This window comes from Oreochromis niloticus, linkage group LG18 (assembly GCF_001858045.2).
Source record: "Oreochromis niloticus isolate F11D_XX linkage group LG18, O_niloticus_UMD_NMBU, whole genome shotgun sequence".
In the NCBI taxonomy this organism is placed as follows: Eukaryota; Metazoa; Chordata; class Actinopteri; order Cichliformes; family Cichlidae; genus Oreochromis; species Oreochromis niloticus.
Window position 1 is genome coordinate 35,523,664 of NC_031982.2, and position 26,827 is coordinate 35,550,490.

The 26,827-nt window shown below is 43.7% G+C and overlaps 1 protein-coding gene across 6 annotated transcripts in view; it reads right to left on the minus strand.

The window, feature by feature from the left end:
* Positions 1 to 2,012: 2,012 nt before the first annotated feature.
* Positions 2,013 to 26,827, minus strand: part of LOC100704393 (zinc finger protein OZF) — an 883,579-nt gene continuing 858,764 nt past the window's right edge. The window contains exons 1-3 of one of the 6 annotated variants that reach the window (XM_019348092.2): positions 7,030 to 7,337; positions 5,973 to 6,016; positions 2,013 to 4,022 (exon numbers count right to left, since the gene is read on the minus strand). In XM_019348092.2, coding sequence (XP_019203637.1) covers positions 2,754 to 4,022; positions 5,973 to 6,016; positions 7,030 to 7,156 — 1,440 coding nt within the window. In that variant the 5' untranslated portion in view covers positions 7,157 to 7,337 and the 3' untranslated portion in view covers positions 2,013 to 2,753. The other 5 variants (XM_025900188.1, XM_025900189.1, XM_025900192.1 and 2 more) reach the window with 5 other exon arrangements.

Below are 26,827 nucleotides of genomic sequence, written 5' to 3' on the forward strand. Positions count from 1 at the left end.
ATGACATGGAGCAGCACTCCACTGACTGTGATCTTTTCTGATGACACTGTGACATGCAGTGAGAGTGGGGAGCAGGAACAGGAGTCTGGAAAGGTGGAGGAGAGAAAAGAACCGAGCTGATGAAGATAAAGTAGGAGCAGAATATATGTGACGGTAGGGCTGCTCAGTCGAATTTTAATCTCGATTACGATCTGGGCTTTCAGCGACCATTAAAAATGACTGAGCTGATTATTAGCACCTCCCTCGTGCTTTACTCTCGCGCTGCTCCGTGTGGCAAATCGAGCGCACCTCTCTGCGTTTCGAACACGCGTCACAACAATTAGGAGGACCCGAGGGAAGCTCGGAACGCTAAGCAGAAGTTATCTGGAGAGGAGAGGATAACGGCTGCTGAAGAAAGAATGCCGGTGGTTGAAAACAGAGGTGAAACGACTTCAGTGGTGTGGAAACATTACGGGTTCGCGCAGTCAGACGTGGATCAAGTCGATATAGTGTGTAAACTTTGCTACGGTGTCGTAGCTGCACCACAGAGCAACACTACAAATTTATTCAATCATTTGAAGATCGCTCACAAAGTGACATACGTTTGATGCAATTGTGCATTGTGTGGCTACACAGCTTGCCTTGATGTTTGGTTATTTGTATGCATAAATATTATGCAGTATTTTGAAGTTCATTAAACATAGATGTTTACATTTTTAATTTATTTTTTATATTGCAAACATTTGCACTGTTATCAGTACAGATGGCACGATACCACTTTTTTATGTCCGATACCGATATCATAAATTTGGATATCTGCTGATACCGATATGAATCCGATATTGTGTGTTTTTTAATCAATAAAACTGTTTTTTTAATATCTTGCTGCATTTTGTATAAGTTCATACTCAAGTTTAAATAAACAACAACACTAAAGCTATTCTGTTATACCTGTATGTAAAAAATACACTGCACCCAAACTATTTCATAGTTCAGCGACACTGATCAATCTAATAAACTTAAACCTGCTCCATCCTCCCTATTCTGGTATTTTAAAGAGTACTTAGCAGAAATATTAAGCAACCTAACTAATAGGGTTGCAAACTCCCAGCAAAAGAAAATAGGGAACCACCCCCCACCCTCCACCTCATGATGCTTAATCGATGTAATCAACTTTAATTTGATGCAGTGTATAAAAAGTGCACAGAAATAAATTATTTTTCAAGAATAATTAAATAGATTCAACATCTTTCTTCAACAGAATTGCAGACTGCACAGATGGTACCTTCCCAAAGGAAAAAGTACTATAGCTTACTAGGGTATATTAGACTTAATAGTTACTATATACCGTAATGGACTTCTATACATTTTACATCAGATTAAAACTTTGGGTGTAAGATTCAGATAATTATTTATTAAAAGCTAGATATTTTAAATGAGAATAAGAAAGAAAAGTATGTCTTTGTGCCCCCTTTTCCCTGTTAATGCCCTATCGGCCCCCCTGGCTACACTTTGCTAGATCCGCCCCTGCACAGTTATCAGCCGTCAGCTACGTAGAAAAGGATCCTGGTGTAGAAAGTAATATTAAATAAACTCTAACAACAGCTTATCAAGGTTAAAGGTGCTGCTGTTGTTCAGCCGCTGGTTTCCTCTTTCTGGTGCAAAGTGGGCCAAAAACAAAGAAGAGAGACGGACTCACGACAGAAAAGCCGATCAGCTGATCATTGATCAGTTTCACGATTGAAGTAGCGGCAGGAGAGGGAGAGAGAGAGGCAGTCGTTCCATATATCGGTTGTTAAGCTTAACGTGGGAATGCTTTACAAACATTCAGAGATGAACTTACACACTTGCTTTACTTCTCTCTGGGATAACTTCCTCGGAGATGAAATGCTGGTTTGGTAGCGAGGCTACAAATACACACAGCCGCTCTATCACATGAGCACACTGCTCCGACCTGCTACGGTTATGAGCCGAGTTACGCCGTGTCGCAAGTTTGTTGAGGTGCTTTTTTGATATTTAATGGATCAGATTATATTTTTTATTTCCCTCCGATATCCGATCCAGTAATTTAGGTCAGTATCGGACCGACACCGATACGTAATATCAGATCGGTCCATCTCTAGTTATCAGTATTCGCACACAATTTTATATTATTTTGAGCATGCAGAGCACCACAGGCTGTGATAGAGGTGAAGAAGAGCAGGCAGGGGGGAAGGTTCCAGGACGGCGGCGACACCAGCGGTGTTTAAACTGAAGAGCGGTGACGACAGGACGGAGCAGATGATGTTTGACTGGGATTGGGAACACGCATACATGTTCGGTGATCTCACAGCATTAACCATCCAGCGTGTGGTGATGAAGTCCAGCCCTGACACAGAGCTGCAGGTTTGCACCACAGTAAGTAATGCAGCAATGATGTAAAGGGCGACTTTCTTCAGGGACGTTTAAATAAGCGAGGAGGTGTAGGCAGCATACTGTGCTTTGGAGTAACGACCCCAACAACGTTAAAGGTAGACCTGCCAGGTGGGAGGAGCCGAGAACATGAAGGTGACGGAGACTGAAATGTGGTGACTCCTAACAGGCAAAGCTACAGTACACAGCAAAATAACCTTAACAGTGGAATAAGCACAGGTAACAGAATAAAAGAGGCTCACAGCAGCAGTGTAAATTACAGCCTTACTGTGGGATATCTCACAGACGCCTGCTGTACAGTTTCTGATGCTCTCAGTGTGACGGCGAGCTCACACACAGAGACGTTTAAATTCAAATGTTTATCAGGCCTGGTCTGCCGGGTAATTCTCCCCCACAGGTGTTTCCGGACTTTGATTCCGACCTCTGTGAGTCCTCGTGTGAATTTTGAGCTTGGATGGGTCTTTAAATTGTTTCTCACAGGTGCTGCAGGAGTAAGGCTTCTCACCTGTGTGCGTCCGCATGTGATACAGCAAATGGATGTTCTGGATGAAACCTTTTCCACAGGTGTTACAGACGTACGGTTTCTCGCCCGTGTGGATCATCACGTGCTTCTTCAGCGCCGTCAGTTCGGTAAACCTTTTGCCACAGGTGTTGCAGATGTACGGCCTCTCACCTGTGTGGGTTCTTATGTGGACCATCAGGCCTTTCCTAGAGCTGAGACTTTTCCCACAGGTTTGGCAGGAATAAAGTTTCTCCCCTGTGTGAACGGTCATGTGGTTTTTCAGCGCCGATAAGTCTGTGAATCTTTTCCCACAGGTGTTACAAAGGCACGGCTTCTCACCTGTGTGAGTTCTCATGTGGACGTTCAGGTTACTTGGCTGACTGAAGGTTTTCCCGCACAGTTTGCAGGAATACGGCCTCTCGCCCGCGTGGGTGTTCGTGTGGACTTTGAGGTTGAAGCTACTGTTGAAATGTTTCCCGCACACCTCGCAGGAATACGGCTTCTCACCTGTGTGGATTCTCATGTGGACCAACAAACTGTAGCTGCAGGTGAAATGTTTCCCGCAGGTTTCGCAGATGTACGGCTTCTCGCCGGTGTGCGTTCTCATGTGGACGGTCAGATTGCTGCTTTGGCTGAAGCCTTTCCCGCACGTTGTGCAGGAGTACGGCCTCTCGCCCGTGTGGATCCTGTGATGTCGCTCCATCTGTGACTTGTGTTTGAAAACTTTTCCGCAGAAAGTGCATTTTACCGGCTTTTTACCTGCAACAGTGTTACAGGTATCCACATCACTGTCACTGCGACCTCTGTTTCTGAACCGTTTCTTCCCTCTTAGCTTGATACTCTTTCCTGACTCAACATTCCCGCTCCCTTCCCGATCTCGGCTCTCAGTTTCAGGAGAGCTGTGAGAGAGGAGCTGCTCACTGATTGGTTCTGATTCACTGTAGTCGCTTTCACCGTAAGTAAGAGTCACCATAAAGGTATCAGGCTCCTCCTTGAGTCCAACCTGCTCTCCCTCCTGACTGCTGCACAGTTCCTCCTGTTCCTCTTTAATCTGTGGAGGTTCTGGTTCCTCCTGGTCCAGACTGGAGCTCCTCTCCTGGTCACAGAGCTGCTGCTCAGGGAGAACCTCCTCCTCCTCCTTACAGACAGGCTGCTGTGGGACGTCTGGAGGAACAGAAAGGTTTCTAGTGTGATTACAGAAAAGTTAAAAATATTCTAGAATCTAATTTTGATTATAGATGAAAAGTCACAGATTATTTGGATGCACCTGAGAAACAGCTGCTGAAGGCTGACAGAGTCCTTCAGCTCAGGGTGAGGAGAGCCTTTTTGTACATGGAGTAGTTTTGCTTTTTTTCAGGTATTAATAAAAATACTTTGTTTTGCCCTAATTTTGCCTCCTTGAATCAATTTTCCAGACTTTCTTTCTTCCTTTGAACTTCCTGAGGAGTTTTGTAACATCATAAAAACATTTATCTGTTCATAAATGTTAAAATCAGAGATGAGCTAACTTGAGCCAGCTGTGACATCACAGTGAGACGCTGGCTTCAGCTGCCTGCTGATGCATGAACTGATAAACTGGACACCTCACTGTACAGAGACCCAAACATTATGCTGAAAACAAAGAACGTGTGTTTCCATCACTGACTTATTTATTTTAACTAGTCTGCTGTGAGCTCAAAGTGTTTCCTGTTATTTACAGTCTGGTTAGTTTGTCCTGCCTCAGTGTGAGTGCAGCTCCTCACTCTGAGGTCTGTTTTTAGGCCAGGCTGACACAGCTACGCCTGCACCACATCATTTAATAATATCGGTATATGTTTGTATGTGATAACTGTCACCATATCAGTGACACAGACATATCATCCTGTATTTACATTCCCTGTCTTCCCTTCCCAACATCGGCCACAAGTGCAGACATGTCTCAGGGAGCAGCAACAAACGGCTCTACCGAACGTCGCTGGAGCGCTCGCTCGACCCAACATCCAACATCTGGATAGAAAATCAGTTTCAGTTTGATTGTGTGACAACAGTGAAGCTCTGCAGAGTTACACAGGTTAAGGTACTTTAGATACTGTTAAACTGAAGGTTTATGCACTTTTCTTATACTTTTACTTAAAATTTCCATTGAAAACACAACCTGTGCTGATATTTCACTTTCGCTGCATCACTGCAGATAATGCTGTGTCACCATCATTACACTATAATGATGCTGCTGGCACTTTGTGACAGTTGATTCCCGCTTTGACTCAGATCATCAGTAAGAGAAGGACAGAACTGCATTTTCTATGTTGTCATAAAATCATTATCACACATTTTCTTTCACTGTCGTGACAGAATCTGTTCTTTATGAGGCAGAAGAAGCATCACACAGTAACGCGGCTCTGTCAGAGCGTTTCTGCTCCAATGTGACCAAACCATAAACTGATAACATCAGATCCACTTCAGCAGGCAGACTTTCACAGTAAAAGTTCATTTGTGGAAAAAAAATGAAGCAGCTTTCAGGATGTGGAGCTGTGATGTGTGCTGAAGTCAGATTATTGTGCAAATGCACGTAAATCAATATCGAATCAAAAGGAAAAATTTAAAGTAAAAATATTATATTTAAACTTTTAATTTTTCTTGAATAAAGTTTTCTAGAGATTTGAAACAAGATTTTTTTGATTAACTAAGCAAAGTTGATATTGGATTTACAAAAGCTAAAATCTCATCCAGTCTCTGCTTGTAGCCGTGTGTCCTGTGTCTTATATGTGCTAAGAGGGTCTACTCTTAGTTTGTACTCCTCACCCTGTGCTCCTACACACACGCAAGACACACTCGCTTCATTAGGACCACCTCAGCTTCACACACCTATTCTGTGTAACTTGATTTCAGGTTTCCAGATGACATCCAGCGGTCTGTGCTGATGACTGATGTCTCCCTCACACTGCATGATATTTTTTTCCAAAACCAGTGTGAAGGTATCCGTCTCCTCCTCCAGTCCCAGCTGCTCTCCCTCCTGACTGCTGCACAGTTCCTCCTGTTCCTCTTTAATCTGTGGAGGTTCTGGTTCCTCCTGGTCACAGAGCTGCTGCTCAGGGAGAACCTCCTCCTCCTCCTCCTCCTTACAGACATGCTGCTGTGGGACGTCTGTAGGCACAAAATTATTTTTAAAAGTTTAATAAAGTAATCTGAAATAATTATGAAAGCAATTTCTTATTTTAGGTACTAACACTTAGAATAAATGATGATGGAAGGCAACGAGTAACAGTAATAGCTGAAAGAAATACGACAAAACTGAAAATCTCAAAATTAGACAAAAGAACAGAGTTCAGTTACATAGAAAAAACAAATAAGCAAAATAAAATAAAGCAGGTCTCGACTGAGGAAATGCTGCGGCTCCTTGATGCAGAGGCAGTTACTCGACCCTGACCAGGAGGGGGCGCTGCACGCTGAGAGCCGTGACCTCAGACTCAGAGATGTGGCTTCACACTTGGCTGTGAGCCACTCCAGTCTGAGCTGAATATTCATGTTCGTGTGTGGACAAAGGGCCTGACAGTGGGTGGAAAAAACAAACCCAAAGATTTTCCAGCAATTATTTTCGGTGTCCAAACTTCATATCATACTTTTTAAGGCAAAGAGATGGTTGAGCAAAAACTATTTATATAAATGTGATGACTTCAGCTGCAACGACCCAGAACTGAACCCTTTAAATGATAAAGGTTTACTGCTTTCTCTGCAAGCTGCTTTGTAACCCGCCTCCTCCTTCATGTTCATGCTGTATAAAAAAATCACGTGTTCCTCTTCCGCTCCATCGACCTCTTACTGCGCATGTGTACGCGGACAGTTATGGGCAGTAATAAACTAATAAAGCTGTAGAGCTGAAATTTAGCTGACAGAGACTCAAATGTTCTCTGACTTAAGCACGCATACACACACGTCACACAGACAAACTCAACAATGAATGACATCAGACAGACACTGATGCTGTTTCTCCTTAAATAACTGTCCTGTCACGGCTGTCTTTGTCCAGCTGACATCACTTTTCCCTGAAAGTGTGTTCACCTCTGTGAGATGAGCTCATGGCGTTTTCATCTGTTTTCCTGGACTTTAATCCAACGCAGAGCTGTGATGAGGATGAGTCAGCTTCACGTGAGACTCACCTGTGCTGTGCGGCTTTATGTCGGGTTTCCAGGTGATGTCCAGCAGTCTGCGCTCATCCAGCTCTCCCTCCGTGGTTTCCGTTATTCTCTCCTTCTTAAACTCCGTCACACACTCAGGAGAGGACATTTCTACTCCAACAGCCGAGATCTTTCATCAGAGATACAAACACGGAAACATTTTCCTGTTTTTAGTTCTCAGGTTTCAGAGCTAACGCTAGATGCTAACGCTTTCATTGTTTACATCCGGCAGATGTCACACTCTGAGGTTCCGACAGTGATACTGTCGGACTTTGGTTCCGCCCTTTTCCCCACAGGGAGCAGAAGTCCACACTGCTCGGTGTTAAAATCCCAACAGCAGCTTCACACAGACACAACTGTCCTCCACACAGGTGTTTTATATCTGTTCAAATATTATGATTTCAAACCAAATATAAAATACCAAAACTCAAGGGTGCGGGCAGGGTGGAGCAGGTGGAGACGAGTGTCAGGGGGGACTTGTGGCAGAAGCACAGCAACAAGAGTAAAAGAGGTTTCCACGATGGCAGTGAGACCTGCTCTGATGGTTTGGAGGCCGAGCTGGAGATGGCAGAGATCTTAGGCTCTTCACTGGGAGCGAGCAGGAGCACAGGGTCAGCTAAAAGGAGGTGAAGAACTCCGTCAGCACAACACACCTGTTTTGTAGAGCAACTTTACAACACTGACACATTTTAATCACACAAGAAAACAAACCAGCCACATGTTTTTGTCATATCAAACCACAATGACCACAAAATGATGACGAGGTTTTTAAACATTCTGCACACACACACACTCACATACGCACACACACACACACACACACACACACACACACACACACACACACACACAAACAAACAGACACACACACACAACCAATGTTGCAGCTGGAACTCACACCATGTTTTCTTGAAACAAAGCTCTGATTACGAACAATCTGCCTCCATCATCACGGGCATCCTCCTCTGCTACACCACCCTCTGCACGTCCTCCTTCACTACATCCGTGATCCTCCTCTGAGGTCTTTGTCTTCTCCAGCTGTGTGGCAGCTCGTGCTGTGCAAATTTTAGCATCAATCCGATACCAAGTAAACACAGGGACAAAACCAATACCAGTACCAGTACTTTTAACCTATAAAGGCAGCGTATGGGGAGAGCAGCGTGTCATTATGTCTGAGCTGAATCGTCAGCAGTTTGCAGTTTCTGATATTGAGGCTGGGTATTTTGGAGAGCTAGAATGTAAATGTGCTCTAAAGCACTTTGGATCAGCTGCTGTAGTCTGAATGTGACATAGGAATAAAACAGACGTGACAGTCGACACAAAAAGGTTCAGATATTTTCCACAGTGCATGTTTGAGGTTTGTGTTTCATTAAAAAAAAGAGTTAAAGATAAATCAGTGGGCTCCATACTGAACTCAGGAGAAAGAAACTTCTCGTGCTAGTGTTGATCTGATACCAGTATCTGTACTGGTGCAATTGATATTTGCATCTGTATCTACTGGCAGCTCCATCTTCATCATCCTGTGTCCGGTGCATCCTCGGTTCCTCCTCTGCACATGTTCAAACCGTCTCAGTGTGTCTCTAATTCTGTCTCCAAACCGGATTCTGTTTAATCACAACACGAGTCATTTACAGCTACAGTAATGAGCAGTGCAGCCTGTAGGGGGCACTTTCACGCCTTACTGGATTTCAGACTGCTGCTAATGTCTCCAGAGAGGTCGTGGGCGGGAGAGGAATGCGTGTTATCTTGACTGAGATATTTGAATGAAATCTTATCTTTATAGTGAGAGTGTAAAGATTAGACGGCATAAAGTGCGTGGGTTGTGAGCGTGTGTGTGTTTCAGAAAGAAAGACTTCCTGCGTATTTGACGTGTCTCATCGCAGATCAAAGAGACTTTTTATCAAGCGTGTGTGGTAGGAGGAGAGAGCACGCCCATGTCCTGCTGAAGGGATCAACAACTGCTCTGACTCACGAAACAACCAAACACCAGCTTCTTTACTCTCGTTAATGTTTCTGTGTGGCTCTAACCGCCAGAACCACGGGACACCACGTCGACCAGTCAGCTGACTCTGAGGGAGTCAGGTGGGAGACACCCACTACTTCTTAATGTAAAGATGACAAAATCAAACTATAGAAACTCTGATTAAATTTAATAACGATAAAAATGAAGCAAGTTTACTGCAGTAAACAAGATGACTGGTCTGTGCGTTCAGGTGCGACTGAACCTGGACACGACGCTGCAGACCGGTTCCCTGTGCAGGGACAGAAGATCCTGGTCACTTCCTGTAAAATAACTTCATTACAGTTAAAATGGAAAAATAAATCTCTGATCAGTTCACGGTGGCCTGCAGGGGCAGACGGAGGCTGTAACGTCATCTGACTTTCCACTGAAGCCGAGATAAAGTCAAACCTCTGAGATATTTCCCTTTCCTGACTCCTTTTAGGTCAAATATTATTATCACATCAGGCACGATTTCCTTCAGCTGTGGCAGTTAAAAATAAGCCCGAGTGTGGTTTTTATTATCAGCCTCACAGATAATAAAACGCTGACGCAGGTGGAGCAGCTCCCACTGCTGCGGACTCAGAAACGTGTCGCTGCAGTCTCCATCAGTTATCCCCGCTCTTCACCTTTATTACAGGAATGTGATGATTTTAGGCATTTTAAAAACATGTAGAATCCAAGAAACCAGATACATCATCAATAATCATATCCAACCTTTTCTTTTTAACTGTCATGATCCTCATAATCAATTAAAAAAAAAAAAAAAAAAAATTAAAGAAGCAACTTGAGACTCTCCACACTTCGGATTCTTCCACTCAGAAAGAGTTTTTCCGTTTTTTGGTCTTTTGTTGTAAAATCTCCATTTTTGCATAAAAGATGCAAAAAAGCATCAATATCAGGATCTGCACGAACCGTGGGAAGAGCCAAACCACATGAAAGCAACGTAGAAAAGTTAAGGCACGCTTGTAATGTCAGTGGAGGCGTGGAAAATAAAAATGACAAGCGGTGGAAATTTAGTGTTTTAGATGGAGTGAAGTGGAAAAATATAGTCAGATACGTCATAACACCTGGGCCAGATGTTGCAGTGGACAAAACAGGCAAATGGTGATCACCTGCTTCAAAACACTCTGTGATTTTCAGCTACTGGAAAAAATCAGTGTGGATGTTCAGAGTCCTGCAAAAAACAGAAACTGTGTAAAATGTGAAAAATATCCAGAATTCAAATATGTACAAATGTCATGAATACATATTTATCATAAGAACTCATCATAATCACTGTAACAGAGCACAGTAAATATCTCTGATGTTTAAACTGAGACATTTTACTATTTTATAAAAAACATATTCTCAGTTTTTCAGACGTGTGAATGATTTTTACAGCTGTGAACGAGCCACGTCAGCACTCTGCTTTAACAGGATGCAAAGACTTACTGTTGATTTGGCTCCAAACGATGAATCAAGTTTATTAAACTTTAATGAAATTAGATGTGATGTGAAGTAAAAAAGTGACAGTTGTTCTAACCCAGTGGTTCCCAAAGTGTGGGGCCCGCCCCCTAAGGGGGGCGCAGAGCCATTGCAGGGGGGGGCGCGGTATGAAAAGAAAAAAAAAAGGAGCGCTTGGACACTGTGGACAGGTTTTTGACGGGGCTCCCACACAAACGCAAAGCAGGAGATGAAGCATCGCCAAATATGTTTCCAACCAACCAATAGAAAATATGGTGAAGCATGTCTTCCCTTTGGCTTCACCTGCACAAGTGCCAAGGTAGGTCTCCCCTGCAGAATTAGTTTCCCTGCGTCGGGAGCAGCGCTGGGCTCTGCAAATCACTGACAAACAGGATCCCACATTCTTGATTTTTAGTTCACAAACACTCTTTGTAATCACTAACTACTCCTGACATTTTGGACATGTTAGCTCTTTATGCAGTAAAGTTACAGCGGGATACAAATAACCCAAGTTTTCTTCTGTTTGTTTGTTCTTTGCATGATCTGTGTGGCTGAGGAGAGTAAACATGTAACCTGTATTTGTCTGTTAATAAAAATAAAATAAATATCAGCTCATCAGTCAAAGACAGAAAACTAAATGTTAGTAAAATCTTCAATATTGGAAATTATAGTTTGCTTTTTGTTTTAATGACAGATGATTAAATGTCATCGATAAGTTAGTTTAAAGTGTTTCATAAACCATCAGTGTTCTTAACTGCTTATCCAGTTTAGGGGGTGGAGCCTATCCTGGCTTTTAAAAGGTAACATACACCTGGACAGGTGGTTGCAGGGTTAAAACAAAAGACGAAACGATTCACACCTGTGGCCTGTTAACCAATCATGCTTATCTTTGGACTATGGAGGCCGGAGAACCCAGAGAGAACCCGGAGAGAACCTGCAAACAGGCTGAAAGATTGAAACCCAGGACCTTGTTCTTGTGAGGTTTCACTATCACTGCACAGAAAAGTAAACAACAGACAACAAAGTGGATTCTGATTGGATCATTTCCCGATCTGCATCCTTCTAGTCATTAAGGAAGGGCTGATGTGAGGAAATAAGGAAGTGATGTGCTGGTTTTTCCATGTAAGAGAACTCGAACAATCTATTTCCAACAACATGAGGAACTTGAGCTTTCTACTCGAAGAACTTATTTTATTCAACAACCATCTCTGTCCCTGTAACCACTCGTGTTCATTCATTAAACTTCACTGTGACACAGCACACCTGCTGCCCATGTTAGGAGTTTCCTTCCTGCAGGTCGGTGGGATTGATGTTGGAGTGAAAAAGGAAACCGCTCCATTGTTTGAGTGATAAAGCCGCTCGGCATCGTGGGTAAACAGGGACACGTGAAGGCTTATCAGCTCAGCAGTTCGATCTGTCAGGTGGGGAGTGTTACTTTTAGTTTTTGTGGGTTAACCAGACGGCAGCTGTGTGATAAGATACTGCGAACACTAACACGACTGTTGTCTTTTCGTCTTAACGTCCTCGTTTCTGTCAGTGACTCACAATTTACTGCTAACTGTTACTGGCCCCCAGTTCACCAGTGCCTCCTGCAAAACACACCAGTAACGCTTTCCAATGGAGAACAGGATTCAAACCTCTGCTGCATGAAGAGGTTTTCATTAAATCCTCTCAGGTTCAACAGAAAAACCAAACACCTGCTCGTCACTCCTTTGTTCCAGTAGTTTTGTGGGTCCAGAGCAGCGAGGTCTACAGTGCAAAACCGATTAGCTTCACAGGAAAAGATCGCAGTAATGAAAACGTTTTTGCACGTACTGTATACAAAAGATGGACGTGATTACTGTGGCATCGCTCATTGATTTCAGGCCTCAAACTGAACATTTTGGCCACCACCGTGTTAACTGAGCTGAAAGTATGCTAATGCTCATTAGCATTGTTAGCACTGACTATAAAGATGCTAATTAAATAATTGAAAAAATAGAATTTCACTCAGAAAAACTGGAGCTCAGACTTCTTGGCCGGCCTGTTATTCCCATTAAACTCACAGCAGCCATATTATTGGTCACATGATGTCATTAAAATGCTCCAACAGCACAAACACGGTCCACGTGTCCAGTTCAGGGGCTGCAGTTAGCAGCTACAGCCGCCTGCTTTGGTTAAACTGAAGCTTTTTTTAAAAACCATGGCAGGGCGATGGTTTTCTGTTTGGTTTTGTGGCGTTGAACTTCAAGTTTCTTTGTCTTTATTTGTCTTTGCAGCCACAAAACAAACAATGTCCACCTCAGCTGGAGGCTGGGGTTCATGTTCTGTGTGGTGCTGTTATTTTTACTCCGAGTTTCAGTCACTGTCCTTATATTTAGTTATTTTTCCATCTTCATTATCACTGAGTTTGGTTTGGGCTGAATCGCTCAAGTTTTTTTTTTTCCACTTTGCTATGTCAGCAAACCCTGTCCCAAGAATAAACTCCAAAAACATGTAGTTTACTCACACTTCACAGTGACACATTAATGTAAAAATACTGCATTTTGTGCAGCAGTGAAGCTGTTCCACATTTAGCAGCCAGACTGGGCCGTCTCTGACTTCCCTATTGTGGCCGTCAGCTCCAAGCCGACTGTTCTGACTCATTAGTTTAATAGTCCTCTTTACATGTATATCAGGAGGTGCATTGTTGGAGCTCATTAACATTTGTTGTTCTGGGATCTTTGTGAGTGTGTGAAATAAACCAGAGTGTGCTTTCTCTGGTTTGGGGGTAAAGGGACGGCTGTATAAGACGTTGCCATGCACAGTTACAACATCTCTGTCAGCTGCTGTCAGTCGTCTCAAGAGAGACGAGAAGTCAATAAATAACCTGAGCTGATGTAAGAAACCGCAGCAGGTGAAGCTTCTCAGAAAAACACAAGGTGGTGTGTTTGAAGCTCAGGAAACAAGGGCGTATTTTTAGGTTACTGCCTTCCAGATAACTGTGAGCTGCTGCTCTTTACTGAAATGTGCCTTTCAGTTTCTTTTTCACTTTTCACACCAGAGTAAAGTGGATCATTCCATCTACTGTGCACACTGCATGGAAATACAGCTGAAACTCCAGATTAAGGTTTCGGTAACATAGTCCAAAAGTTCCCTCTGTTTTCTGAAAGACTTTCAGCTGGACTGAAAACATCCTGATGTGCAGCCGAGAGCCTGGCTGCTTCATCAGGCGGCTGCAGATGTTGGTGATGATAAATTATTCTGAAGATGGACGATGGAGAGTGTGAATGATCGTCACTCTGTGGCTACGTCCACACTAATGCGTTTTCGTTTGAAAATGCATTGTTTTCTCTCCGTGTTGGCCTCCCGTCCACACTGAGACGGCGTTTTCACTCATGGAAAACGCTGCGTTTTGAAAACGCTCTCGAAAATGAATACATTTGAAAACGGTGCTTTCGCTTCGCAGTGTGGACCGCAAAAACGAAGACTTTCTAAAACAATGACGCATGTTAGTCATATGATGCAGTCATGTGACCAATTAAACTAAGATAGCCGAGGGCATTATACTTGAGCCACGGGGCGATCGTGGCTCAAGAGTTGGCAGTTCGTCTCGTAATTGGAAGGTTGCCGGTTCGAGCCCCGGCTCTGACAGTCTCGGTCGTTGTGTCCTTGGGCAAGACACTTCACCCGTTGCCTACTGGTGGTGGTCAGAGGGCCCGGCGGCGCCAGTGTCCGGCAGCCTCGCCTCTGTCAGTGCGCCCCAGGGCGGCTGTGGCTATAATGTAGCTGCCATCAGCAGTGTGTGGATGACTGAATGCAGTGCAAAGCGCTATACAAATACAGGCCATTTACCATAATACAGCAGTTGTTTTGCTGTAAAATGGTAAAAAGATTAATATCAGTCTGTACGTGCTCCAGACAGCTTTTCTTCAAATTCTTTAATTCTCACTCACTTTTGCAACTTTGTTCTTTTGTGTTACTCGTGTCACACAGTGGAAATTTGTATTTATCTTGTATATCATTTTATTCTGATTTTTAGTGTTTATTTATGAGTGTCGTGTTATTTGCATGGTTTTTAGTGTTTTACATGACATGGTTTTAATCCACTGTGGACTGGCTACACATGGGACAAATTAGCTGATGGGGACCACCTGCTGAGGCATGGGTGTGTCCAGAGGTGGCCTATCAGCTGTGTAAAGACCTTTTAAAAGCAGGGCTAGCAGAGCACTGAAGGGAGGAGGCCCAGAGTGGAAGAGGAATGCTAGATGGCCAGCGTGAAGGGCGACAGTGGGAGACGCTGCCTGTTATCGACCGCCGGGCAGAGGTGTACCTCTGCCGGCATATGTGAGTAACGCTTTTCCCACTGTCGTATGCTGGGTGCAGCTGAGCTGGGAAAGGGTTGCCATGGCTATGAGCCAGGGTCTCTTCCGGGACGTGTTTTCTGGCCCCTATTTGTGTGTTTGCAGGTTGCTGACACGAGGGGATCCATGGTGGCATTGCGTGGAGGATTCCAGTGTGAAATGGAAGCCGGGCTGGGATGTGGGCGGCCCAGTGAGCGGACAAGAGGGGAATAGGAGGCTCCTCCCCGTCGGCCTAATACAGGGCTAGCATGGAACCAACTCATGCAAAGGAGTTTCTGGCCCGCTGGTGGACCCATAATGCATCCATGGTTGTGGGACATGACATCAGGGAATTTTAGTAAATGTAGAAAATTGTATTTTTACTAGTTTTAGCTGTCGATAACATTTTTCCCATGTATGTTTTCAAGGGTGTTTTTATTTGTGATCCCTGGCCTAGAAATAAACTGTTTCTGATGAGACCTGCTTCATCTCTGTGCCCTGGGTATCTGACTTGCTTGCTCCCCCTTGTATTTTAAAGAATCTTTCATTTTAGCGTGGCATTTTGGCGCGACTGCTTTAGTGTCGCCCGTGTTACACTCGCAGCAACAACTCCACCTCATTGTTAGTCCATTTAAAAAAACTGAAAAGAGCTGGAAAGTAAATAAAGAGCAGACAGAAATGAGGCAGGTCGAATCTTCTTGCGTTTGACGCATGTGCAGCACTGGAACTTAAGCGTTTGTGGACGCACAACTCTGTGAAAATGACGGTGTGGACATGGAGTTTTCAAATCTCTCCGGGCTAGTGTGGACGTAGCCTGTGTGTTAGCCCTGTGACGGACTGCTGATCTGTCAGCCCTGCTCCTGATGGCTGCTACTCAGATTCTTCCGTTAGGATCCTTCCAAAGAAAAACAAGAACTGGACCTGCTCTGAACTCAGCTTCAGGTTTAATCTGGCTTGGAGAGCGGCACAGACACAAAACTGTGTATGGATGCTCCAAAGACGTTTAGGACTTCCTCCTTTCCCTACTGCCTCATTCCGAGTATTTGAACTTCGTTCAGCCATTAGTCCCAGCAATCCTGGAAGAATTACTAAAGCACTCTGCACATAGTGAGCGAGCGAGTCCAGGGCTGTGTCCAAGTTTATTATTCCTGTTATGATTCCAGAAGGGAAAGCCCGGATCATGAAGCTCCCGTCTCTGCTAATCCAGCCAAACTCATCTCTGTTGATCATATAGCTGCATATGAAGACAAAACATGAATATCAATGAAAACTCTTCTTCACTGTATCAAAACAGTGGACAGTTGGTGGTGTAAAGCCCACAGGGTCAGTCAGAGCTCAGGGAGCGTGGACGCTGAACACGCCTCACATGCAGCATTTATTTCATTTGACTTTTTATTTTGCAGCTCACTGAGGCGTTGCTGCTCTTCTGCATGCACAAACATTCCCGCTACAGTAAAAAAAATTCTTCAGCACAATTTTATGAAAATACTTTCTTTGAATGTTTGGGGATTCCACTCGGTTTATTTTTAACGTGCAGATTTGAAATGCTCATAGATTTTGTGGTGTTGGTCAGAGTAACCCAGCCTGCACGCTCACGTCTCTCTGATGTTTATTTGCACAAACCTTTTAACCGCAGTCGTTTTTACGCCTTTTTGTCTAATGGTTCTGAAAGTGGGAACTTCCAGACGAAAACAGTTCTGAGACCATCTTCCCACTCCAAGAGCAGTGAAAGTCTTGTTTTTGCTTTCATAACTACACAGCGTGAGTCCGTCAAAGCGAGCCGGCCTGTGGTAAAAGACAGTTTAACAGAAACACAGTGAGTGAGGAGGGCTGCTTCTTCAGCTGATTTTGCAGAAGTGTTCTTGTGGAAAGTTGCTCAGTTCTGAGCGATGAAGCGTGAAGAGCTGAGGGAGGTGAAGGGGAGACACCGATGACTCACGCTTTTACTCACATGCTGATTTCTGACACATTTCCAATTTTACTCACCCATTTCTTTCTTTGGCCCCAGATTTTGTTTCCATTATGATTGTTGCCTCGAAGGGAAATTCCCCCTCAAAAATCTTCAGATATTTTCTTCTTTGTTTTGGAAGAATTTTGACACTTTATTTATTTCTCGTGTCCATGCTGTGTGATGATTTGATGCAGGACGTGCAGCAGGAAACTCTCCCAGTGCTGTTATTGATTATGCTTCTTCTTTGATTTAACGTGACAGTTTTGTTGCTTCAGAATCAGAATCAGTTTTATTGACCAGTTATGTCACACATACAAGGAACTGGGCTGCAGCTACTTCTTTGCTTTCAATGTGTTAATGCAACAGAATAACAACAACACACAATACTGACAACAACAACATGTCGCACAGCTGCTACACAGCAGTATAACCATATATGCATGCAACATATTTATGGTGCAAAGATACTGGAATACATGGAAAACAAATGAGGGATGTTTAACTACTTACTACATATGTAATATGTCCATTACTGAATGACCATAAATAAATGTGACTGGTTTAGACATGTGCAGCGTGCTTTGATTCAGCAGCAGGTATGGACGAAGTTTGAATATGGGAGCTGGTAGGGACTGACTCGCTTACCTGCCACCGGTGGTAAGCGAGTCACTGCAGGTTGTGTCACTTTGACATGGTTTCATTTATATTTTCTGGTTCTTTTCTTGTTTTTTTTTTCTGCATCAACCTCAGTTTGTTTTTCTTTGAGGCCACAAAAAGTAATCGGGCCCACCTCAGGAGCAGCTCATGGTGCTGTTTCCCTCTCTGCTTTAGATGCTTGGTGCTTTTGTGTCGTTGAGCCTGACGGGTGTCACTTTTTATTTACACGTGTAAAATATGATCCTTTATTTCAGTCTGCATGCTTGCATCTTTGACTAAATGCAGCTTTTCTCACATTTCTAGAGTCGCTGAGTTGAAATTTCACACTAAGAATAATTTCTTGTTGTAAAAATGACTATAGATCATCTGCAGAGACACGACACAGTTTGTTTCCCTTCGAACCTCAGACAGCCTTACATTTATAACCCAGAAAGCTTTAATAAAATAAAATGTCTTTGCCACAAGTTAACTTAGTTTCTTTTTTTTACTTGATTTTAGGTTAATAAGTGAACCAGCTGAACTCCGGTTCCTTCCCGTAGTAACAAACCCACCACAACAGAAAATCCTTTGTGTCATTAAAACAATTGTACGTCTGTGGAAACCCAACACTGAGCACGCCACGCTGTGGTCGGCAGGTTTTTGCTGCGGTGGTCTGCAGACAGACACAGTTTGACTTTCCGCTCAGCGTGGGGAGCAGCTCTGCGCAAGGGAAAACCCTGCTGCAGACGCGCTGAGAGGGGGCGCAGGGGGGTGTTTGGGGGGAGGCCATCTCGGTGTCCCATGGGAGCTCAGCAGGATGGGTGGGAAGGGTGAAGGGTGTGAAACCTCAGTGTCATCACTACAGGTGTTTTTCAAAGCTGAACTTTGTGTTTATTTATAGAGAAAAACCCAGAAAAAAGCTTCAGATGTGCCTGAACCACAAGACTGAAACTCGAGCTGCTGATACGGTCGATTAGATCTGCTCAATAAAGTGTGGCGCAGTTATCAGGTCACCACAGTTTGCACAAAAATAAAATGATAAAGCCGTAAGTAGCAGGTGCAAGACAATTTACAGAGGAGAAGAAGATGTCAGTCACTCACAGTCCTGACAGAGAGGTGCAACTTAAAAAAAGAGCGAGAGATGAACACCTGTAAGGTCACCTGACTGGTTTGTGAGCTACAGAAAGAGGGTGAGATCAGGGGGCACATCAGTGTTTCAGCTTTGGTGAACTTTCAGCCCATTTTGGTTCCTGCAGTCAAACAGTCAGTTTGTCAAACATCTCCATTTTACACACAAAACATCCTTTGGCCACCTGCTCTCATATGATTTGTCAAAACTGAACCTGACACATCAGGTTATGACACACTGGATTATGATAACAGAAAGACAAAACTGTCACTTCTAAGTCTGACATTAGTCAGCGAGCGGGCTTACTGCTGTGAAGGGAATGAGAAGATCATCCTGACCTATGACCTTTTCTAAACCGAAGATTTCAGTGACTAAACGTAACCAAACAGTAAGTCAAAGCCAAAGATCAAACCACAGAGCTCCACAAGTATCAGTGTTGGGTTGTTGCTCAAGAAAAGTAATGTAGTATACATTACTTGTTACTTTTCTTAAAAGTAATGCAGTATGTTACTTAATTACTCACCAAAGAAAGTAATTAATTACACTACTTGTTACATAACTTTTTACTCAGTAAAATGATCAGAAATGCATTGTAACAAAATTACCATTTAACAATATAAACCTGAGGCTACAGCCCACACGCCAACACAAATCCCTGTCCTGTGAGGACACACGTATTTAGGTATGAACACAAAGCAAAGATGAAATCCAGCACAAAGACACTTTAAAGCCTTCACCATGGTGTCTTTAAGCTGACCGCTCATCAGTTTGTTACCTGCTGAAGTTCAGGCTCTGGCTGCTGGGCCGGGGTCAGCATGCACTCAGCTTTAACATCACTCTGGGATCTTGGCTAGCTTAGCATTAGCATGCTGTTTGTTCAGACCAGGGGTCTCAAACTCCAGTCCTCGAGGGCCGCTCTCCTGAAACATTTCCATGCGCCCCTGTTGCAACACACCTGAATAAATTAGTAGGTCATTAGCAAGACTCTATAGAACTTGACTGCATGCTGAAGTGGCAATTCAGCCATTTGATTCATGTTACAGCAGCTCATGAGTGAATGAACATGGTGCAATAAAAGTACTGTTAGAAGTACATTTTTCCAAACACACTTAAATTTACTTGAGTGGGGTTAGGGGTTGCTACTTCAGCATGCAGTCAAGTTCTATAGAGTCTTGCTAATGACCTACTAATTTATTCAGGTGTGTTGCAGCAGGGGCGCATGGAAATGTTTCAGGAGAGCGGCCCTCGAGGACTGAAGTTTGAGACCTCTGGTTCAGACAAAGAGCTGAAGTTGTGTTAGCAGCAGCTGCAGCTGTTTGCAACTGTTCTGGATGCTTTTTGCATTTTACCATCGTGCTCTTGGCCTTTCATGCAATAAAAATAAAAGTCAGATCTCCACTCCCTAAAAACTGTATCGCAGTACCGCTCCACCATATTCTACTGTACTACTGTGATGTGTAACTGAATAATTACAGTAACGCATCACATTACTGTGTTGCTGAAAAATGTAAAGTAATTACGGTAACACGTTGCTTTGTAATGCATTACAAAGTGACAAAGTAATCAAATACAGAGCTGACAACACAAAGCAAACACTGGTGAGTGTACTCCACTGCCAGCCCTCCAGTCTAATCCAGAACTTGTTGGTCTTCAAACTGGAAAGTTATCTTTGAGCATCCAGTGTTGCTACAGCAGATCCATCAACGCTGTCAAAGGACACTTTGTGCATAATTTGATAAGTCGACAGATTTTGACCTTTTTGGGATGAGAATAAGTTCTGCTTGAGTCAACAGAATCACTCATAAACCAAACTAGTGGAGAACTGAAAGTGTTGATGGATGAAGACGTGAACTAAGAAGGTGGCTGTAAAGGTTTATACTGCAGCAAACATTTAAATGTCTGTATAATGACGGGTAAGACAAATATGAGGTTTAAAGCAAACCCCCTCTAACTCCGGTTAATCAGTAAAAACGGCCTTTTTTCATCATCATCATCGGTGAGATGGTGCTGTTTCTTAGGGTTTGGCCTCATTTCCCCTGGAGAACAGAAGATTTTACCCCTGAGGTTTTCTCAGGTTTTGCTCCAGTCGATCCAAACACTACTGTGCAGAAATGTTAATAAAGACCTGTCGGTTAATTCTGCCCTGCAGCCTGGTGAACCAGCTCTGACCGGACGTAAAGCTGCCGTGTTTTCTGTGGAAATTACATGTGAGCTCATTTGCATGTTAATGTTGTGAACAGTTGAACAGCTTCAGGGGAAGCTGCTGTTTGCTTCACCTGGAAAAAGTGAGAAAACTCAGCTGCACCATCCTCTACAGTCTGCACCAATAAGTGCTGAATAAACAAAAGCTTTGCGTTTCTCTGCGTCTTTTTCTACCATCTGCTCCAAAAACAAAGTCTGATACTCGGCAGTGCTTCAGTGCAAATGAAAAGGAATCCTAATATCTACATTTAAATCTTGTAGCAAACAATAGATTTCAAAGTTAACAGCAAAAAAGGGAAAAAATAAAGATGTTTAAAAATGTAACTGTTGCTAAAAGTAGGTTTTTATATCAGTGCAAAGCTCTAAGCAAGCATCTGTAAACAAAAACATGTGTTACACATTACTTGATACTTTTTTGTTCATTTGTTTCAAAGTAATCAATTAAACTGATAAAGTAATTCTATTTATTCTTTCTTTGAGTGTTTATGTTTGAATCCAAAGCTGACACCACAGAGCAAAAAGTGTTTAACAGTGAAATAATGAAGCGTTTCAAACCGCGAGACAAAGGCGCGTCCACACGGAGAAATAATCACTGACAAAACTCACCGAGACCTTAAACAGGATGATTGTAACAGCTGTGTCGTAGTTTTATTCTCTTTCAGTGACAGTTAAACTGTCTCTTTGTGCACACTTCGATTTACTGTATCCAGCAAACACCTGTCTCAGACTTTTCTACAGTTTGCAGTTATTAAATGTACAAAAAACCCTGAACATGTAGAAGCTGCTTCCCATTATGAGTCATGAGTTTTGGACTCCAGAAAATCAGGATAAAATGCAAAGGATGGAACTTAAACCAGTTATTAAAAACGGAAATTCCAGGTAACTCTATGCAAATCTCTCCGTGGGGATTCCCAGGAAATCGTTTTCTGCTTTTATTTGAATATTTCAAATGATGCAGTTAAACTGCAGTTTCTGTGAGCAGGAAGTGGGAACAGCACTGCTAATCATTGAACCTGCATCCATGCAGGAAGGTTCACTGAGCTCACGTGTTTGTCTTTCATACAGTACAGCACTTTAACACAACAACAGAATGACAAACAAACAAACCAGCAGAACAATGTTTGCATAAACTGAAATGTTTTTAAGGGGCTTTTTGTATCAACATGTAATCACCAAACACTAGATCACACTCTGCTGACAGCATGGCTAAAGTACCAGTAACATGGTTTGTGACTTCTCTTTGATCTGCTGTTTGTCACCCTGAGAGCTCAGATCATGTGACTGCGAGCTTCCTGTCACAGAGCGTGAACAAACACCAACCTGGCAGATTTATTGCCCTTTGATTTGTGCCTTCTGCCGGCCTGATAAGATTCACAGCTTCCAGCTTTCTCCCGACTGTAACTCAGCAGAAATTAAAACATCATTTGGTGTCAAACAGTCTGGATGAAGCTGCTCTGCAGGAGTATTTCAACGCTTCAGCATTTCAGAGGAAAAGATACGCCAAAGGAGTCTTTCTGCTTTTCAGGGAGACCTTTATCACAGGGAAAGTGCAGCTCTTGATTTATGAGCAGCAGGTGGGAGTCCTGCCATCGCCTCAGTGGTCACAGGAATCTGTCTCAGTCCTTTATGGAGCTTTTATAGTGTTTATTCTTTCCCAAATTCCCCTCATGAAGAGGAAAATGAGAGCATCTGGATGCCCTGTACAAACAAGAATATGCAAAAATTCCCTTGAGTACACGTCCCCACTTCCTCTTGGCATTTTGCCTGTGTGGTACCTCAGAGCCTCTAATGTCTTTAGGTGGACACATGACATTTCTTTATGTCTCTAAGTATGAGGCTCTTTCCAGGGTGTAACCATTTGATTTACTGTCTGTACAAGGACCAAAGACACCTTTGTGACATGATTCCCTCTCAGCAGAGTCCGTAAGTTTCCCCGTGGACACATCGTAGTTCACCATTGGCAGATAACTGCTTGTAGTTTCACACCTGGGACAACAGATTTGGCTCTGTGTGGACATCTGATAGTCCACAGGATGCCTCAGCTCAGTCAGTTTTTGCACCGACACTAGAAAGTTCACTGGAGTTCATGATATTCCCTGTGTGTGCTTTTCAAATGGCTCACTTGACAGCAGAGAGTCTATTGTCACCTGCTGAAGGATCCTTAAAAGAATAAAGTCCCAAATGGTCTGCATGGGGACATCTGATTACCCACTGCACACTCGGGCCACATCCGACTACCACAAATAGCCATTCAAGACCTAAGAGCCCACTATATGTTTTTATGAGGAGATTTAGGAGTCCATAAAACACCTGATTTATTAAAGGACCCACTGGACTCATGTATGGTTGCTGTGGGAGGCATTTAAAAGTCCAGTGGACGACCGAGAGCCCATTCTTTATCTTCATATCTTCTACCTGGCGCCTTACAGTCTGTCACACATGAGCTGTGGATCCACCGTCTTCTCTTTTTGGAACATCAGATCAGCAACTGAACATTCAGCTGTTCACGGTGGTTTGTTTATGGACACCTTGAAGTTCACAAAGAATGTAATGTGTCTCTTTTTGGACACCAGGAATCGTCTTAGTGTCGCTGGGACCTCTTTCTATCTCTGAAGGCTCCTTATCTCTTAGTGGCTGCTTGTTCGTGCTTTTCTTTTTTATTCTTCATGCAGATTTCAAATTCTGACTCAGAATTAATCCGAAACATGAGCGCTGAAGTGTTAGGAATGTGGAAAAAAGTGGGAAACAAAGCTCTGGAGCAACAGAAACCGGAAACCCGTCACCCCTCAGTCACTGCTGACCATCCTGGACGATCTGCAGGTTTTCAGCATGACTCAGCAGTCTGGACTGTTCTCGTGAATCAGCCTGAGTCACTGTGACTCAGAATCTCTCTTTATTTATTTATTTATGGAAAGAATGAGAGAGGATCCTGTCCAGTGTCGATGCCGTTATCAAAGTGGTTCTTTTCTTTTTTTCTTGCATGCCTGAACTCGAGAAGCTACAAAGAAAGTTCAGGGCCGACGCCCAGACTCTTCATCAGTGATTAAATATCAGACACAGATGACTGTTGAGTGAAATCAAAGTCAGAACAATATCAAACGATACCTTTATTTTCCCTACAGAAGTCATATTCATCACTTCGTTTCAGAGACCCCATGCCTCACACATCTTTGCTAGTTTTTAAAAAAACCTCATTTTTAATCATGAGCTGCAAATAATTTGAATCATAAGAATTAATAATAATAATTTTAACCATAGACTGCTTCAGGATCTGAAACATTTGGTTGTGGGAGAAATGCTTTAAACCTGGGTTGGATCTGATGTCACTCTGTTGATCTTTGACCTCAAACACTTTACTGATGAGCTTCTGGTCTCAGTTCAGAGTCTTATTGGAGGGTGATGTCAAAGTCAAAGTAAACTTTATTGTCATCTCTGCTATATCCAGTACAGCAAACAGAGAGACGAGGCTCCGGTTACATCAGTGCAAAACAAGCTAATAAACAGATATAAAAAGGAGAAAATACATAAATATACGCTTCAATCTTAGGGGATCAAGAGAAGTTATAATTTACAGTTTGGAGTGGTTTAAAGTGACCAGTGTAGCAGCTTGTAAACCTGGAGTAAAAAATTTGTCCATAGAGCAGCGTCTCTTACAGAGGCAGTGGTGTGTAAAGTGCAAAAGAGTCGGTTAACAGTTTGTATGGGTGTGTGTGGTGGGGGGGAGAGGGAGGGCTGGTAGTGAGTCTGATGGCTTGTGGGAAAAAGCTATTCTGCAGTCTGGAGGATCTGGCCCCGATGCTGCGGTAGCATCTGCCGGATGGGAGGAGAGAAAAGTCCATGTGAGGGGTGTGAGGGGTCAAGCATGATGCCGGAGGCCTTGCTGAAGCAGCGGTTGTGGAAGATGCCCATATGGAAAAGATGTATATAAATCTTATAAAGTTTGTATCTGTCTTGTGTGAAACTTGTATGAAAAGCATACAAGAGTGAAAACAGATATGAGATCCCTTAAAAAATTATATAAATGAAACTTGTATGTTTTGGATACTTACTAAAACAATATATGAAAGTAATGAGAAAGTGGCCACTTTCATGAGTAAATCATGTAAGTCTTATATGATTCACTATATGAAGTAGGCCACATCTTATGCAAGTCTTTTATAAGTTTTTACTATTTCTTTTCCATATGTGTGTCCTGTAGCAGAGGGAGAGCTGTTCCGATGATCTTGGCAGCTGCTTTAATAATCCGTTGTAGTTTTTTGAGATCATCAACATTGCAGTTTCTGAACCACACGGAGATGCAGCTGGTCAGAACGTGGTGAGGATGGGAGGAGGAAGGTTGGCCCGCTTCAGGTGTCTCAGGAACCGGAGGCGTTGCTGGGCTTTTTTGGTGATGGAGGTGATGTTGGTGGTCCAGGTGAGTCTCTATCATGGAACCGCGGATGCTGAGTGGTGTGTGGGTGGAGTGAGGCTTCCTGAAGTCGACGATCATCTCCTTGGTTTTGTTCACATTCAGTGACAGGTTGTTCTGCTGCACCAGGACGCCAGCTGCTGAACCTCATCTCTGTACGCTGACTCGTCGTTGCTGCTGATGAGTCCAACCATACGAAGGGTAAATTTGACACATTTGCCTTTATTGGTGGCATGAAGACCATCATTGGATTCAGGCCAACCACCAGTAGGGGAGCTGGGGGTGGTGAGGATAGAGCCGACGAGCTGAATTTGTTTTTCAACAGATTTGACCCTGCAGTGAATGCTCACACCCCCACAACCTCACCAGAGGTGAGTCCCCGCGTCCTCAAGGCCCCCCAGCTTTGTGGAGTCATCCATAAACTGTTCATGCTGAGTCTGAGTCTGCAGAGGGTCCCAGTGCTGTGGAAGACATCATGCCTCGCCCCTGTACCAAAGTCCCAGTGGCCCCCAGGATTACAGGCCCGTGGCACTGACCTCCCACATCATGAAGACCCTGGAAAGGCTCATCCTGGACCAGCTCCGACCCATAGTCAGACCACATCTGGATCCCCTTCAATTCGCTTATCAGCCTCGTCTCGGAACAGAGGACGCCATCATCTACCTGCTCAATCGTGTCTACACCCATCTGGACCAGCCGGCGAGCACTGTGAGGGTCATGTTTTTTGACTTTTCCAGTGCTTTCAACACCATCAGGCCGACCCTCCTGGGTGATAAGCTAACAGCGATGCAGGTGGATGCTTCTCTGGTGTCCTGGATTGTTGATTACCTGACAGGAAGACCACAATATGTACGTCTCCCACAGTGTGTGTCTGACAAGGTAATCAGCAACACAGGGGCACCACAGGGGACCTCCTCTCCCCCTTCCTCTTCACCCTCTACACCACAGACTTCAGCCACCGCACAGAGACCTGCCATCTTCAGAAGTTTTCAGGAAACCCTTGACCCCTGTTTCAATGCACGGGGTCAACGTGGACATCGTGGAGGACTATAAATACCTGGGAGTACACATAGACAATAAACTGGACTGGGCTAAAAACACTACTGCACTTTTGAGGAAAGGCCAGAGTCGTCTCTATTTTCTGAGGCAGCTGAGGTCCTTCAACATTTGTCAGACAATGCTCAGGATTTTCTATGAGTCTGTTGTGGTCAGTGCTGTCCTCTATGCTGCTGCATGCTGGAGCAGCAGGTTGAGGGTTGCTGATGCCAACAGACTCAATAAACTGATCCGTACGGTCAGTAGTGATGTAGGGATAGAGCTGGACTCTCTTTTATGTGTTAACAGACCTCTCTGCATTGAATCATACCTGTTATTAATCTCTGTCTCTCTTCCACAGCATGTCTTTATCCTGTCTTCCTTCTCTCACCCCAACCGGTCGCAGCAGGTGGCCCCGCCCCTCCCTGAGCCTGGTTCTGCTGGAGGTTTCTTCCTGTTCAAAGGGAGTTTTTCCTTCCCACTGTCGCCAAAGTGCTTGCTCATAGGGGGTCATATGATTGTTGGGTTTTTCTCTGTATCTACTGTACAATATAAAGCGCCTTGAGGCGACTGCTGTTGTGATTTGGCGCTATATAAATAAAATTGAATTGAATTGAAATTGAATTAAGGTGGTGTTGAAGTGAATGTTGTCTAAGATAAAGACAATGTTGGA